A 13,155-nucleotide genomic window follows, 5' to 3' on the forward strand; every position below is an offset into this window, starting at 1 on the left:
AAGGCAAAGTTGAGTAAAAGTGGTGCTGGTGTAGTATCGATTGTTTACCATCCCACTTTGGTGTGTATCAATTGGATGAGCAACTTGTTGCTGTGGTGATCAAGACGACGTCAGGTGACCTCATGCCAGCAATTTGGCCGTTTTATTTGTAACTTACCCCCGGTGGTGTGTCTGTAGCATATTCTAACCGCAACGCTCCAATCAACTGCTTTCAACTATGCTGACCCCGCGAAGTGGAGTGAGTCGGCTGATAAGGCGTGCCAGAATCACGATAAAGCTGTCCAACGTCGCAAGTTAACTCCATTGATCCATGGAAAAGGGAAAAAGTTGAAGCTTCCGACCCCGAGCAGAGGCCAGGTCAAGGTGACAGGACACGCCACTTTATATTAAGATCGCCCCTATTGTAACATTCTTTACTATAAATCTGCTTCTGTCTCCTTTCAATTCTTTTCTCTGCATTTTCTTTGAAACTTGTTAAAGATCGTATTTGTTACTTGTCAAGATGGCCGATGAATCAACTCTGCGACAGCGAAAGCCTCGGCCCAAGAACGAGACCGAATCTGAAGTCTCTCAGCCTTCGACTCCGACAAAAAAGGGCAAGAAAAGATCCTCGGCCCAGGTCGATGAAGAAGACCCATGGGATGGCTACTCCCCTTACCTCGATGTCGTTCGTGTCATCAGCTTCATTATCGTGGCCTCAATGGGTCTAAGCTATGTCATTAGCGGAGGGGAGAGTTTCTGGTGGGGACACAAGAACAAGCCCAACTGGATGACCCAGAGATTCTACAAGGACTTGATTCTTGGACCTGTACGTTAAATCTATGATGATCACTGGACTATTACTAACTACCATTCTCTGTTAGCCACCGCCTGTATATATGACTTTGGAGGAACTCTCTCTCCACGACGGTACCGACCCCGATAGACCTCTTCTTCTTGCCATCAATGGTACGATTTATGATGTTTCCAACGGCCGCCGCATGTACGGCCCAGGGGGCTCATACAGCTACTTCGCTGCCACCGATGCTGCTCGCGGCTTCGTGACCGGCTGCTTTGCTGAGGACCAGACCGCCGACCTCCGTGGCTATGAGGAGACTTTCCTGCCCCTCGACGATCCTGAAGTTGACTCTCACTGGACACCCGAGGAGCTTGCTGAGCTCAAGATCAAAGAGAGGGAAGAGGCTAAAAAGAAGGCCGATGCCGCGCTCCAGCATTGGGTCGACTTCTTTGCCAACAGCAAGAAGTACACCAAGGTGGGATATGTGTATCGGGAACCCGACTGGCTGGAGAACGAGAAGCCCAAGAAGCTTTGCGACCAGGCTCAGAGAAGCAGAAAGACAAGAAAGATTCCTAAGAAGGATTGATCTTTACTCAGACTGGGAATGTTGCATGTTTGTATTTCTGGTTAGCATGTATCCATCCTTTTTCAAACCCAACCAAGCTCAAAAGGCATGATATACATGACCGTGAACACGTTAAAAACTTCAAATTAAGGGATAATGAAGATGATCTCTCTAATAGTTTTTGGGTATTCTTGGTTGTTATCTAAACGTTCAACCTTGATACACTTTCCCGTTGAACCTGGCCGTAAACACCGTTGATGACTGTGCCTATCCCGAGGCTGCCCAACCGTTCCAGCAATTGGTACAAATATCCCCATTAATTGTTGCGCATTATGTCTATCCATTCACAAGTTCGTCATGCTCTCAGCTTATAGCACATACATAGCAGCGGCACCGACTGCGAGCAGCATCGAAATAGGGGCCTTGAGCTCAGCAGCAGCAGCAGTGACCACAGGATCGCCTGAAGAACCAGCTGTGGGAGTGCCAGTAGCTCCAGGGGCCGCGACTCCAGTTGGCGTGCCAGAGCCATCCTCGGAACCGTCATCGGAGCTACCGTCATCGGAGCTATCGTCACCGGAGGAGCTGCCGCCATCAGAGCTGTCGCCGCCGGAGCTGCTGCCGCCGTCTGAGCTATCGTTTCCGGAGCCGTCACCTCCAGAGCTGCCGCCTCCAGAACCGCCTGTGTTGGTGCCATTGCCACCATTTCCGCCTTGCGGGGAGCCACCACCTTGAACAGGAACGACTTCGGAGACTGTTGCTGAACTGCAGAGGCTCTTGTAGTTGTTGAGCGATCTTGTAGCATTGGCAGATGTGCTGGGTGACGTTTAGTAAAGAACCCTGACAGGAGGTCGTAGCAGACTCACTTTTCGTTGATAACCATCGACATTCCACCCTGACAGTGTTTTGCCTTGCTGCAGAATAGCCACATAGGCTTCTTGTCCTTGACCATGATGGTGTAAGTGGGAATCATGCCCTTGGACATGCTAGCCTCGACAGGCTGGTAGCCAGAGTAGATGCCAGTGACATTTGACATAACGTTGCCAATAGGTACACAAGGGTCGTCGAAGGTAGACTGTGTCACTGTGTGGTTGCCAGCCCAGAATTGAAACTGAACCATGGTTCCTGGCTCTGCTGTGATCTTTTCAGGCCAGAACTTGAGGCCAGTGGCATTTGTTGCCGAGTTTCTGCCAACCGAGACGACTTGGACATCGACGGCTAAAGAGACTGTTAGTTGATTCTTCTTTTGTGGCTCCATGGGCACATACCTTCAGCAACAGCCGCAAGGGCAACTATAGCAATTTGAGAGAAATACATAATGATTAGAGATTTGGGATTGTGGGTATTTGGTAGAGGCAAAGGAAGGGCACTCTGGGAGGGATGTTCAGAGATGGAAGCAAAGAAAAGAAGCGACTTGCGCTCTCAAGGACTAGCCTCGTCTAAGAAAGTAACAAGAAGAATTAATGAAAGATTGAAAGGACAAAGGAAACGCGTCCAATGGGAACAGGACCAGACTGTTGATTATGGAACGAGATGGAGAGATGAGGAGAAACAAAACAAAAGAGACGAGACGGATTGGTATATATACATCTATCTTGGGGCTTGGCCTATGATGGTCTTGACCCTGATTACGAGTTTCGAAGCACATCTGAAGCACGCCTCTCAACGGCGCCGAAAGATGGATCTTGGGGCTTCCGTCTCGGCTCCTCGGTAGACTTACAGGACAGGCGTAGTATGAGACACTATCAACAAGGCTTCGCTGGAAGAGTTGCGGAATGAAACAAATAGTGCTGGGTATGTCTTGGCTAGCTTTGGTAAGACTTGGGAACTACCCAGGCTATATGTCAGGTTCAGATATCGAGCTCAACGACATAATGTTCGGAACTAAATACAGAAGAGCGACTATCGCAACTCGGACAAACGATTATGATTTCTTCCTCTTATTCGGGTTTCCATTGTCAACATTGATCTAGTAGCCTTTCTGTTCAAAATGAGGTTATTCATTTTGTTGGTTAAGTCAACTGAGAAATCAACCCATGGCGCTTAGCATGTCTACTATCCAGACCTATATTATAACAGACTAACAGTCAGATATTTTCGGTGACTATAGGCGTCGGCTCCAGGCCCAACCGTGTCGGAGCAGATCGACCAGGGGTTCGTCTGCTTCGGAAGTGCCTCATCCGTAATATCTTGAGACGAATATAGTTTCGCTGCCACTATTGGTCCTTAAAGGGCTTAAGGGGCACATGGGTGCAAAGCTGCCATACGGTAATTTGAAACTTGAGAGCCTTGGCTTTCTCTTGATGCAGAATAACATTATTCGAGTCCGCGCTGACGTTGCATTGGTTTGTCGGGTTTCAGCTGCGACGTTTCGTGTTGGTTGCAGATTCTAAACGTACCTATGTGGGGGGGACGAGCTGCTGGGGTTTTGCCATTTGGAACACCCCAGCTTTATCAACTTACTATGATTAATTTCTTAATACGATTGTATTTAGACGAAATCTTCGATGAACTTCAGCTTGGTCAACAGGCGGCTAAAAATCGTCCTTAACGAGTTTTGATTTTATGACTCACAACGGAACTTCTCAGACGAAAAGCCGACTTGCATAATGTGCGAGAACATTTACCAAAACCCAAGACTGCCTGCAACAAACAGGAACGACAAAGAGTAGCACAACGCCACGTTTAGCTCGCCACTATTGTAGGCATTAGAGCGGCTTGGAGATCTAGGGCTGCGGATTACATGATCCTTCTAAGAGCATGAGGTTTCAGGAGTCATTGCAAATATAACCTGTTACAATCTGGAAATATGAGCATTACAACATCTCCATCTAGTTGACTCTGCGAATACGTCTTGATTCTTCTTTCACATTAACAAAACGCTTGGAACTCAAATTCGTGATTCTGATCCCGATTATGCGGGTATTTACAGATAGAAGTGATCTCCCCTATTTCTCTACAATTCCTAGGTCACTATAATGACGTGTATTGACTAGGAACGACATCAATAGCTCGTGATATGGCAACCTGCCAGACAGCCCCAAGTCAAGGATTCCGTATCCTCGTACATAGCTGGTGAAAGCTCACAGATTTGTGGCAGAAGACCGGCGGTGCGATCGCCAACGCCAATATGAACAATCTGGGCTGACACAGTCGGAAGACACCAGGCTGCAGTGCAGGCGGCCATTGCATCTATCGGATGATACTCCGTCTTCACTTCCTTGAGCTTGAGATGGATACCAGGCGTAGTGGGAGACATCGTGTTGCGATAATGAGCTTTCGAGGACCAAAGTCTCGGCTGCTATAGTGTTAATGTTTAACAAAGAGTCGGTCGAATGCTTTTCAGATACACGTGCCCGTATTATCGTCAAAGTGCAACATAGGAAGTCACTGGCCCGGAGAGCCACCATACGCCCTATGTATGAAAGCGTCAGTCATGCGCGGTTGTCGCCAGTGCTTTTCTCCAGATGCATACCCATTGAACACTTCGACTCTTGTTCACCCCGAAGGTAGAAGAGATACCGATTGATACCACTCAAAGATCCAGCAACAACTGTGGTGATACCTTCTCCAGGTCCTCGACTTCGAGAAATCCGCCATCCTTCTCGACAGCCGCTCTCGCAATAGCCTCTCTCACAAATACATCAAAGTATTTGCCCGCCGCGGCGTTTGCATCTCTTGATATCCGCGTCGCATCTTTAGCAAAGAATTCGTGCAGCAGCCGTGTGAGCAGCTCTGGCGGGATCGACTTGTCAGGTTCCTCCTCTTCTACAGCTTGTGCTTCACGCGTTGAGGTCCCGTGTCGGTTGTTATCGTCATCTGAGAGCTCAAATGGATTACTCGATTGTGGTTCGGATTCGGGTTCTGATGCCTTGGCGCCTTTCTTGGTTGTGGCTTTTGGTCGGCCACGGCCTGTACCTGATGATTGCTTTGGAGGCATGTCAAAAGTTCAAGGGGACACTTAGGGTCCAACGTCATAAAGTTGTTGCGCCGCGCAAGAATTACTTTGGTAACCGCGTCGAGCCTACATGGTAAATGCTGGTAGCTTAGTAAGCATCCAACGTCAAGTTTCAGACAACAAAACAACAAACCCCTCAGTATCACAAAATCAAATGATGACGAAAAGAAAAGAGCAAGGAACGACGATGTGACATCACAAGGCTCAGTGGACAATGTATGGACAGTAAAGGGAAATTGCATTGGTGTATAAATTACAGCGGCCTAGAACGGAAGGCAAAGCAAGATTAGAAAAAGACGCCGTGCCTATGCCACTCTAACCCGCAAAGAGCTGCTGTTTCAGAGGACCACGTCGGGTATCTGTGACAACTTCCCTCAACCTGCACTTCGATCTCGCCTTTTAGTTTCAACCAGCGGACACCATGTCAAGCCCGCAGATTAAGATCCCCCCGGATTCCTTATCCCCCACACACTCGTCTATACAGGGTATGTTATACAAAGCGCTTATTTGAAGGCCTTGCCGAAGAGGAGGACCTGGAGCTGATCGTAGATGGAGAGGACACCAGCACCGGCAACACCACGGAGAATGTTGGCACCAGCACCCTTGAAGAGAGACTTAACACCCTCCTTGGCGACGATCTGGCGAGCAGCATCCATGGTGTTCTTGTACTTGACGGCCTCACCAGAGGTCATCATCATGCGTCGTCGAATGGTGTCAAGAGGGTAAGAGGCGATACCGGCACCAGTGGTGACGATCCAGCCGAGAGCGAAAGAGGCAAGGAAGTTGTTGGCAAGGTTACCGACAAGGACGACGGGCTTGATAGAGTCGTACATTCCGAAGTAGAGACCACGGTAGACAACGATACCAGCAACGGAGGGCATGAAACCACGGTAGAGACCGGCAATACCATCAGAGGCGAGGGTCTTCTTGTAGACATCGACGAGACCGTTGAACTGACGGTCACCACCCTTCTTAGCGTTCTTGGCATCGTTGGCAAGACGGGTACGGGCATAGTCCAGAGAGTAGACGAAGAGGAGGGAAGTGGCACCAGCGGCACCACCGGAGGCAAGGTTACCAGCCATCCAGAGGGCGTAGCCATCCTTGTCCTTCTTGTAACCGAACATCTTCTTGAACTTATCACGGAAAGCAAAGTTCAGAGCCTGGGTAGGGAAGTATCGGATAACGTTGGCGGTGTTTCCTCGCCAGAGGGACATGACACCCTCATCGGCCATGGTGCGCTTGAAGCAGTCACCAATACCGGCGTACTTGCGGTCGAGACGACCGGTCTTAAGCATCTCATCCTGCTGGGGGTTAGTGGATGGGACTGAGCATGCTTGATCGTGTTAAACTGACCTGGTTCTGGATGAGGAGCTTGACACGCTCAATGGGAGCGGCAGCGGTCTTCGAGACAGCGGCGGAAACACCACCCACTATGAATTGTTAGCATGATGAACGAGGTGTTTATTCGTCAAGCACGACAAAGGGCATGGTGCCCAATGAATTGATACTGGTAAGCGGTAGCGACGTGGGTACATACTCAAGAAGTCGGCCATGAAGGGCTAAAAGCATGTTAGCATTTTACTCTGACATTTTGCGAATACTGTCGAAGTCCTGCGGAGATGCCAGCTAAGCAAAAAATACCACATCTTCATCAACCAGTGCCCATTGAGTGAATTGCAATCGACACATCCATATTTGATGATCAATTACGTAGCAAGACTCGCGAGCGGCTAATTGATGAAGATGCCGTCTTTTGATGCCGCGGCATTTCACGGTCGAGGGGATCTGTGATCAAAGGAAGAAGAAACTTACCGGCATGCCCAAGACCTTCTGGGGTTGCTCAGCAGACATGGTAGCGGTTGTGAAGGTCTTTCCCTTGAACAAGAAGAAAGGATTGAGGGGAGATTGAGGATGAAAGAAGAAAGAGAGAGAATGGAGGAGTCGAGAGAAAATAAATCTGCGCCGACGGGGGGTGCGAGGTATTTGGGGGGAGGGAAAAAAATTGCGGCGGATCTGAATGAAAGGCGCTTTTGAGCGAATCTTTCCGGGCCCGCGCTAAAGGGAGCTGGGACCCCAGCCAACCAAAACCAAGCCAACCCGTACTCTCCACGGCAACAGTGCGGGTTGGAAGCCTGAGGCCACAGCCTCGCCCAGGTCTGTTTGCCCCGGGTGCCCAGAGTGCCTCTGAGCTTTTTTCAGGGGGTGGATAAGTGGCCACTCAGTGGCAATCAGTGAACTGAATTGTGGGTAGTTTCTGGCACAAATCCAGGTTTGAGCTTGCTGCCCGGCTGCAAGATGAGATGCCGGTTCACCCCGATTTTTTGTCGAGCGCCGAGACCTAGACCCGTTCTAAGACATGGGAGCTCTCTCTTCGGGGTCATTTTTTACTGTATGGGGTACTGTACAATACAGTAGGTAGATTTGGTGCTTGTAGGCTGTAGGCTACACCTACAGGCTCCTGAGATGATTAGCTGACCCCCAGAAGCATCCATGATACTTCACTGCCCTGCAGGCAGAAAAGTTTTCTATGTGTACGGCATTTATGAGAAACAGCAATAAATAAATCATCTCGAACCAATTTCCAGTCCATTGTGCTTCCAATGATTTCTCTTGCCGCACTTGCCATCTTGTGCTGCAATTGGCTTATCTCGATCAAATGTCGTCAGTCTCCCATTACTTTGGATATTATCTCTCCGCCATCCCTCCCTCCATCATGACATCCTTTCACCCACCTTTCCTAGCCCCCAGCTCGTTCTCTAATCCACTAGCTTCCGGTCCCTCCACAGACTGTTGGTCGCATCGCCCGAAATAAGCCTTGCACACCTGGCACAGTGCGCAAGCTTTTGTGCGTCAATCAAGGTGAGCCACGCTGTGTTGGTCTTGGTCCTCTTGGGTCTTTCCTCATCGCCTCCCCCGGTTTGCACCCCCTGGTTCAGCCTATCCGTCCAATTGGTGTCTGTTTGTTTGAGCTGTCCAGGAATACGGGGAACAATCTTTTTTTTTCTTGTTCAGAATTTTGTTCGGGTCCGGTTCTGTTCAGCAACCGAGGAAGCTTCCAGCTCAGCGATCTCCTAGAGTAGCCGTACGCCCCGGCTCAATTGGCTCTATGTCCTGACTAACCTGGTCCCTGGATGTATCGTTCACTATGATAGTCGTAAATTGTGAGTTAAATGTTTGTGGCCAACTGTCCTGGCGTCGTTTGTCTATCATAAATTTACAGGCAGTGATATCCCACACCGGAACCAAAGATCCACAAGAAAGGTACTGAGCTATACCGGTTCAACTCTTGAATAGAAACCTTCTCCGCTTTCAGGGGATAATTGAATTCATGCTGTTGCAGACAACTTGTGATACTGGCGAGACTGGGAAATGAAATCAAGTGTATAGTTCTTGCCGTCTTAGGAGAATCATGGTAACGGCTTGTGCATTTGTTGAAACCATAGGAGAAAATGCATTCCTATTAGAGATTCTTTGATTCTGGTTTATGAAGCTTCATGATATATAGTACCCGGATCGTGAGAGAAGTCTACCCTTGTTACGCTTCTTTAATAGAGGCCAGTAGAGGGATTACAGCTCTAGACAGGTAAGAACACTAAGGGCCTCTTTCCTCAGTGATAAAATGCCTTGGATAAAAATGCATAAGCTTAGTGGGTTTTTGATGGGTTTGCTTTAGCTTCTCATATCAAGTTCTGAAGTTTTCTCGCTCCCTGGGGGTAGCTTTCCTGAGGCTTCGGTCAAAAGAAACCAAGCTCATACCCTTTAAGCCGAATGAAGAATCCGCCACCGCCTCACTTTGAAATGCACTGTACTGTACAGTATGAACAAGGGCTTATCGTCATGCAGATTCGGCTACCTAACTTTTTTTTCTCTCCAGTTATGGTCCTTTGTCCCTAGCTTATCTCTCGGGACGCCCGTTTCCTCGAGGCAATCCAATCCATGAACAGTAAGTAGTATTCGACAACTTCATGATTATAAACCTAATGATTTTGTGCTCTGTCTTCTCATTCTAGAGACTTAATATAGGGCCATTTTGGACAATCAACTATAAACCGTTCAGGATCTTGCCAAATGTTTCTGATGACCCTCTTTGGAGCCATTGACCTATAAAAACCGACCTCTCGAAAAGGGCAGAAACCACGGTGTCCAGTCTCCTGTCTTCCGTTTTGAAGATTGCAATTTTTCGACGCGGCACTGCCACGAAGGTGAACCAGACACCATCACTGACGTTATACCTGTTGCCCTCCCGTATCCAGGCTGTCAGGTCTTTCAATCTCACGGTCCTTTGGTTATATCAGTGGCCAAACCTCTGCCGTTCGTCCACGGATAGCCGATGTGAAATATACATGCCATGGACTATCTGTACGTAGACCAAACGGCTACATCCCATCTAGGTTAGAGTGTATTACCTGCGTCCATTCTCGGGTGTATTCCCTCCCTGGTCACCCAAGCAAAAGTCATCAAAGAGCACTGCGTCAATTGTTTTCAGGGGATTGTGCACTCGATGCCTTTCCGAATCAACATATACATTAACACAACCTACAGCAACCACGCGTTCGTATGCTGTGCTCCAAGAGCTTCTTCTATAAACCTCATCAGTGCAGCGAAAGTAATGAACATTTTTCAACATAGTAGCACGTGATTATCAAATCTGCGTTTCTAAGGTCACGTGCTACATATCGAACAGCTTCAACAACAACGCATTTTATTCTTGCGCATGATGCTAGACTACCAGTGCGAGAGCCTTGTCTTTTTGACAGTTTGGTAATTGTATGTTAGGCTGGAACTGAATTCTCGGGGAGAAACAAGGCTACACTGGCAGTACTGGGTGCTAAAACAATATCCAAGCAACCAAAACCAGCGACATGACTCGATATCTCTGGGGGCGGTTGCAGGGTGCTGACAGAGACTTCTACTTCATATCTCATCAGGCTGTAGCATATGAAGTGTTTGTCTTAGTCCAGAAACGGAACGCATCGTTGAGCTACTGTAGAGTGAGATGGAAAGCGATGAAGTTCCTGGCGAAGTGCTGAAGGCTGCAAATTGAATACCAATTCTCCTACTTGTGCAAAGGACTAGAAAAGTCGTGATTTCAACAGCTCTCAGCCACAATTTGGCAGTCATTTTTCGCAAGCCTCACTGACCTGCCTTGCTGGCAAGCGGACTCATCAGTCGCTTTAGCATGAAACAACTTGTAGTGCAGTCACACGCTGTTTGATCACGATCATAAGAGATGTGCTCTGGAAAGAATCACTGTTAGATCTTTTAGGTCGGCAGTGATCATACTGTCGAATTTCAGTTTTGTCGGAGGCCCCAAGTTCGATTGCAAGCCAGCATGGCAATTTCGGTGACCAAACCCAGATCTCTGAGTCAAAAGGGAACACATTGACAATGATTTCTACGTGAGCCTTTGACAAAGGTGATTGAGGACGCCAGAGCAACGGCCGCCTGCTCCAATGAATCAACTTATCACATGTGCGGGTGACCAGGTAACCCTCGACAAATTGTATGCAACGGCTGTTGGGTTTACAATATCAAATATCGTTCAGTCAAGCCTTGGTCCAACAAGCGCTCATACCTCAACCAAATGTTAGCGGGCTATCAAACATTAAGTAGTTGCAGAATGGTTGTGGAAAATAAGACAGTAGTAGCTCTCCCCATACTATCGGGACACATGGTTGTACATCACAAGGAACTATAGTTTGGTCGTTTCGAAGATTTTTCATTCCGTTGCCATGTGTGCTAAAGCGATTCCGTCCCAATGCTTAACCGAGCATGAATAGCGTCCTAAACCAGGCTTTTGTTTTTCGCCTTGCAACACCCTCCGACCATGCGGCCTGTCTATCGTCCAGGCCGCCCAGACGCACAATCGTGAGACTCAAAGTTATCGTTCATTGCATTTAGTCAGAACCACCGACGGCACGGGCTGGAGTCATGTTAGCAGTTGGTCGAATACAGCGCATCGGGGCCAGAATGTTCGTGCGAGAAGGGGGAGGAGGCCATACTGTAGATCTTCATCTTGCTGTGAGTGACCACAGGCTTGATGATGCCCTTCTCCTCGAGGTCGGCAAGGCACTGTCGTGCCAGAGAGCCGTTGATCTTCATTCGGTCGACGAGGGTGGCAATGGTGACGAGACGGTAAGACTGCACATCCTTGTAGAGCTTCTCAGAGGTGGTCTTGTCGAGAACGACGGCGTGTTGGGCCTTGTCCTTGACCTTTCCCTTGGACCTTTGGAGATGCGTAAGTTTCTGAACATCGTCGATGACGGTACGCCTTATACATACCACTTCTTCTTTTGCTTCTTTGCTCCAGCGGCGGGGGCCTGATGTCGAAGTCAGTCAAAAATTCATGTTTGTAAAGTCCGCCGCCTCAGCAGAGGGAGGGCATCATCATGGACTTACCATTTTGTCTGATGTGCTGTTGTCTGGGTTGGACAAGACAAAGTGTGGTGTTCAATCCGAAGACCTCGCTCGATTGACACTGCGCGATTGGAAAGTGGAAAGAGCCACCCGAGATGTTGCAGGGCAGCCGAGCCCTAAGAAAAAAGAAGGTGCGACCCTGACCCGAGGCGGGTAGTTGCCCTGATTGGTTGCACTCGCCCCACTCTAAGCACATTCTGCCCTCCCATCGTCTCTCTCGAATCTCAGTTGCGCCCACATTGTAAACTTCGATTTCGAACTCCCTCCCACTTCGATCACAACTGTACTAACCGCAGCCCGTCAGTCCCGAGACCACTGCAACAGCCAAAATGTCTGACGCCGGCGAGATCGAGGTCGAGAACTCCGCCCTCTATGAGGTGCTCCCCAAGGATGTTGTCAAGGAGGTTGGCAATGTCAAGCTCTTCAACAAGTGGGACTACGATGTCGAGGTCCGCGACATCTCCCTGACGTACGTTTTGACTCTGAAGAAGTTATCTTCAAAAACTTGACTTATGCGCAACGGGATGCTGACGGATGGCCTACGAATAGTGACTACATTTCCCTGCGAAACCCCGTCTACGTCACCCACACTGCTGGCCGTTATGCTACAAAGCGATTCCGCAAGGCCAACTGCCCCATCATTGAGCGATTGACCAACTCTCTGATGCACCACGGCCGCAACAACGGAAAGAAGCTCATGGCTGTCCGAATTGTCGCCCACGCCTTCGAGATCGTACGTCCAACCTAAGAAGCCCACGAAGGGGGGGATTTTTTTTTTCTTGGCCTTTACAGAGTGCTAACACCAGGGGTAGATCCACCTCATGACCGATCAGAACCCCATCCAGGTCGCTGTCGACGCCATCGTCAACTGCGGTCCTCGCGAAGACTCTACCCGAATTGGTTCCGCCGGTACCGTCCGACGACAAGCCGTTGATGTCTCTCCCCTCCGCCGAGTTAACCAGGCTATCTCTCTCCTCACCACTGGTGCTCGCGAGGCCTCTTTCCGCAACGTCAAGTCCATTGCTGAGTGCCTTGCTGAGGAGCTGATCAACGCTGCCAAGGGTTCCAGCAACTCTTACGCTATCAAGAAGAAGGATGAGTTGGAGCGTGTGGCCAAGAGCAACCGATAAAAGGTGCAACGGCGGTATCATGATTGGAAGGGTTGGCTTTGGCGTGTTCCGGCTTCTTTCAAGAATTGCATTTTGCGTTCATCGGGTCTGGGAACGCGGCTAGGGATTTTCTTAGGTGGCTCTAGATTCAATAAAAGTCGAGCTCCCTTAGAGGTGAATGAACTAAAATTCAATGTATAAGCAAAAGCTGTCTGTGTTTATAATTCTATGGTTTTCCATGTTCGACTTAACTGACTGTCTCGTCTCTGGAGAAAAAAACTCAACTTTTTGTCTTTCCCTTCTCAACTCACTGCAGTGCCATGGTTGACTT

General features: G+C 48.9%; 6 protein-coding genes across 6 annotated transcripts; 2 read left to right on the forward strand and 4 right to left on the reverse strand.

Moving 5' to 3' along the window:
• Positions 1-312: 312 nt before the first annotated feature.
• FOBCDRAFT_18160 (uncharacterized protein) lies at positions 313-1,509 on the forward strand. The gene is made up of 2 exons (XM_031174499.3): positions 313-808; positions 864-1,509. Exons 1-2 carry the CDS (start codon positions 503-505, stop codon positions 1,362-1,364), a joined length of 807 nt encoding a protein of 268 aa, XP_031051284.2. The 5' UTR covers positions 313-502; the 3' UTR covers positions 1,365-1,509.
• Positions 1,490-2,984, reverse strand: FOBCDRAFT_257571 (uncharacterized protein). The gene is made up of 3 exons (XM_031174500.3): positions 2,609-2,984; positions 2,207-2,558; positions 1,490-2,156 (listed from the first exon to the last, which is right to left on the reverse strand). The coding sequence occupies exons 1-3, from the start codon at positions 2,655-2,657 to the stop codon at positions 1,712-1,714; spliced, it is 846 nt and encodes a 281-aa protein (XP_031051285.1). The 5' UTR covers positions 2,658-2,984; the 3' UTR covers positions 1,490-1,711.
• Positions 2,985-4,707: 1,723 nt separating this feature from the next.
• FOBCDRAFT_18169 (CENP-S associating centromere protein X-domain-containing protein) lies at positions 4,708-5,322 on the reverse strand. The gene is made up of 2 exons (XM_031174501.2): positions 4,816-5,322; positions 4,708-4,755 (listed from the first exon to the last, which is right to left on the reverse strand). The coding sequence occupies exon 1, from the start codon at positions 5,278-5,280 to the stop codon at positions 4,876-4,878; it is 405 nt and encodes a 134-aa protein (XP_031051286.1). The 5' UTR covers positions 5,281-5,322; the 3' UTR covers positions 4,708-4,755; positions 4,816-4,875.
• A 195-nt stretch (positions 5,323-5,517) lies between these two features.
• FOBCDRAFT_215998 (mitochondrial carrier domain-containing protein) lies at positions 5,518-7,336 on the reverse strand. The gene is made up of 4 exons (XM_059609425.1): positions 7,111-7,336; positions 6,836-6,857; positions 6,652-6,728; positions 5,518-6,599 (listed from the first exon to the last, which is right to left on the reverse strand). Exons 1-4 carry the CDS (start codon positions 7,147-7,149, stop codon positions 5,802-5,804), a joined length of 936 nt encoding a protein of 311 aa, XP_059464228.1. The 5' UTR covers positions 7,150-7,336; the 3' UTR covers positions 5,518-5,801.
• Positions 7,337-11,136: 3,800 nt separating this feature from the next.
• Positions 11,137-11,803, reverse strand: FOBCDRAFT_18195 (ribosomal protein S25). Its single transcript, XM_031174503.3, has 4 exons — positions 11,698-11,803; positions 11,581-11,618; positions 11,301-11,524; positions 11,137-11,221 (listed from the first exon to the last, which is right to left on the reverse strand). Exons 1-4 carry the CDS (start codon positions 11,698-11,700, stop codon positions 11,196-11,198), a joined length of 291 nt encoding a protein of 96 aa, XP_031051288.1. The 5' UTR covers positions 11,701-11,803; the 3' UTR covers positions 11,137-11,195.
• A 134-nt stretch (positions 11,804-11,937) lies between these two features.
• FOBCDRAFT_18203 (ribosomal protein S7 domain-containing protein) lies at positions 11,938-13,103 on the forward strand. The gene is made up of 3 exons (XM_031174504.3): positions 11,938-12,184; positions 12,265-12,448; positions 12,528-13,103. The coding sequence occupies exons 1-3, from the start codon at positions 12,045-12,047 to the stop codon at positions 12,843-12,845; spliced, it is 642 nt and encodes a 213-aa protein (XP_031051289.1). The 5' UTR covers positions 11,938-12,044; the 3' UTR covers positions 12,846-13,103.
• The last annotated feature ends 52 nt before the right edge of the window (positions 13,104-13,155 follow it).

This window comes from Fusarium oxysporum, chromosome II (genome assembly GCF_013085055.1).
Source record: "Fusarium oxysporum Fo47 chromosome II, complete sequence".
Taxonomy (NCBI): domain Eukaryota; kingdom Fungi; phylum Ascomycota; class Sordariomycetes; order Hypocreales; family Nectriaceae; genus Fusarium; species Fusarium oxysporum.

Excerpts from the sequence above, each read along its gene's own strand:
- FOBCDRAFT_18160 (XM_031174499.3), top strand. The coding sequence starts at position 503 with ATGGCCGATGAATCAACTCTGCGACAGCGAAAGCCTCGGCCCAAGAAC. Across the intron at positions 809-863 it reads AGGACTTGATTCTTGGACCT|CCACCGCCTGTATATATGAC; the intron begins GTACGTTAAATC and ends ATTCTCTGTTAG.
- FOBCDRAFT_257571 (XM_031174500.3), bottom strand. The coding sequence starts at position 2,657 with ATGTATTTCTCTCAAATTGCTATAGTTGCCCTTGCGGCTGTTGCTGAA. Across the intron at positions 2,559-2,608 it reads CCTTGCGGCTGTTGCTGAAG|CCGTCGATGTCCAAGTCGTC; the intron begins GTATGTGCCCAT and ends CAGTCTCTTTAG. Across the intron at positions 2,157-2,206 it reads TCGATGGTTATCAACGAAAA|CACATCTGCCAATGCTACAA; the intron begins GTGAGTCTGCTA and ends AACGTCACCCAG.
- FOBCDRAFT_18169 (XM_031174501.2), bottom strand. The coding sequence starts at position 5,280 with ATGCCTCCAAAGCAATCATCAGGTACAGGCCGTGGCCGACCAAAAGCC.
- FOBCDRAFT_215998 (XM_059609425.1), bottom strand. The coding sequence starts at position 7,149 with ATGTCTGCTGAGCAACCCCAGAAGGTCTTGGGCATGCCG. Across the intron at positions 6,729-6,835 it reads CTTCATGGCCGACTTCTTGA|TGGGTGGTGTTTCCGCCGCT; the intron begins GTATGTACCCAC and ends AACAATTCATAG. Across the intron at positions 6,600-6,651 it reads AGCTCCTCATCCAGAACCAG|GATGAGATGCTTAAGACCGG; the intron begins GTCAGTTTAACA and ends AACCCCCAGCAG.
- FOBCDRAFT_18195 (XM_031174503.3), bottom strand. Across the intron at positions 11,525-11,580 it reads AAGAAGCAAAAGAAGAAGTG|GTCCAAGGGAAAGGTCAAGG; the intron begins GTATGTATAAGG and ends GCATCTCCAAAG. Across the intron at positions 11,222-11,300 it reads CAGCAAGATGAAGATCTACA|CCCGTGCCGTCGGTGGTTCT; the intron begins GTATGGCCTCCT and ends ACATGACTCCAG.
- FOBCDRAFT_18203 (XM_031174504.3), top strand. The coding sequence starts at position 12,045 with ATGTCTGACGCCGGCGAGATCGAGGTCGAGAACTCCGCCCTCTATGAG. Across the intron at positions 12,185-12,264 it reads GTCCGCGACATCTCCCTGAC|TGACTACATTTCCCTGCGAA; the intron begins GTACGTTTTGAC and ends GCCTACGAATAG. Across the intron at positions 12,449-12,527 it reads TCGCCCACGCCTTCGAGATC|ATCCACCTCATGACCGATCA; the intron begins GTACGTCCAACC and ends CACCAGGGGTAG.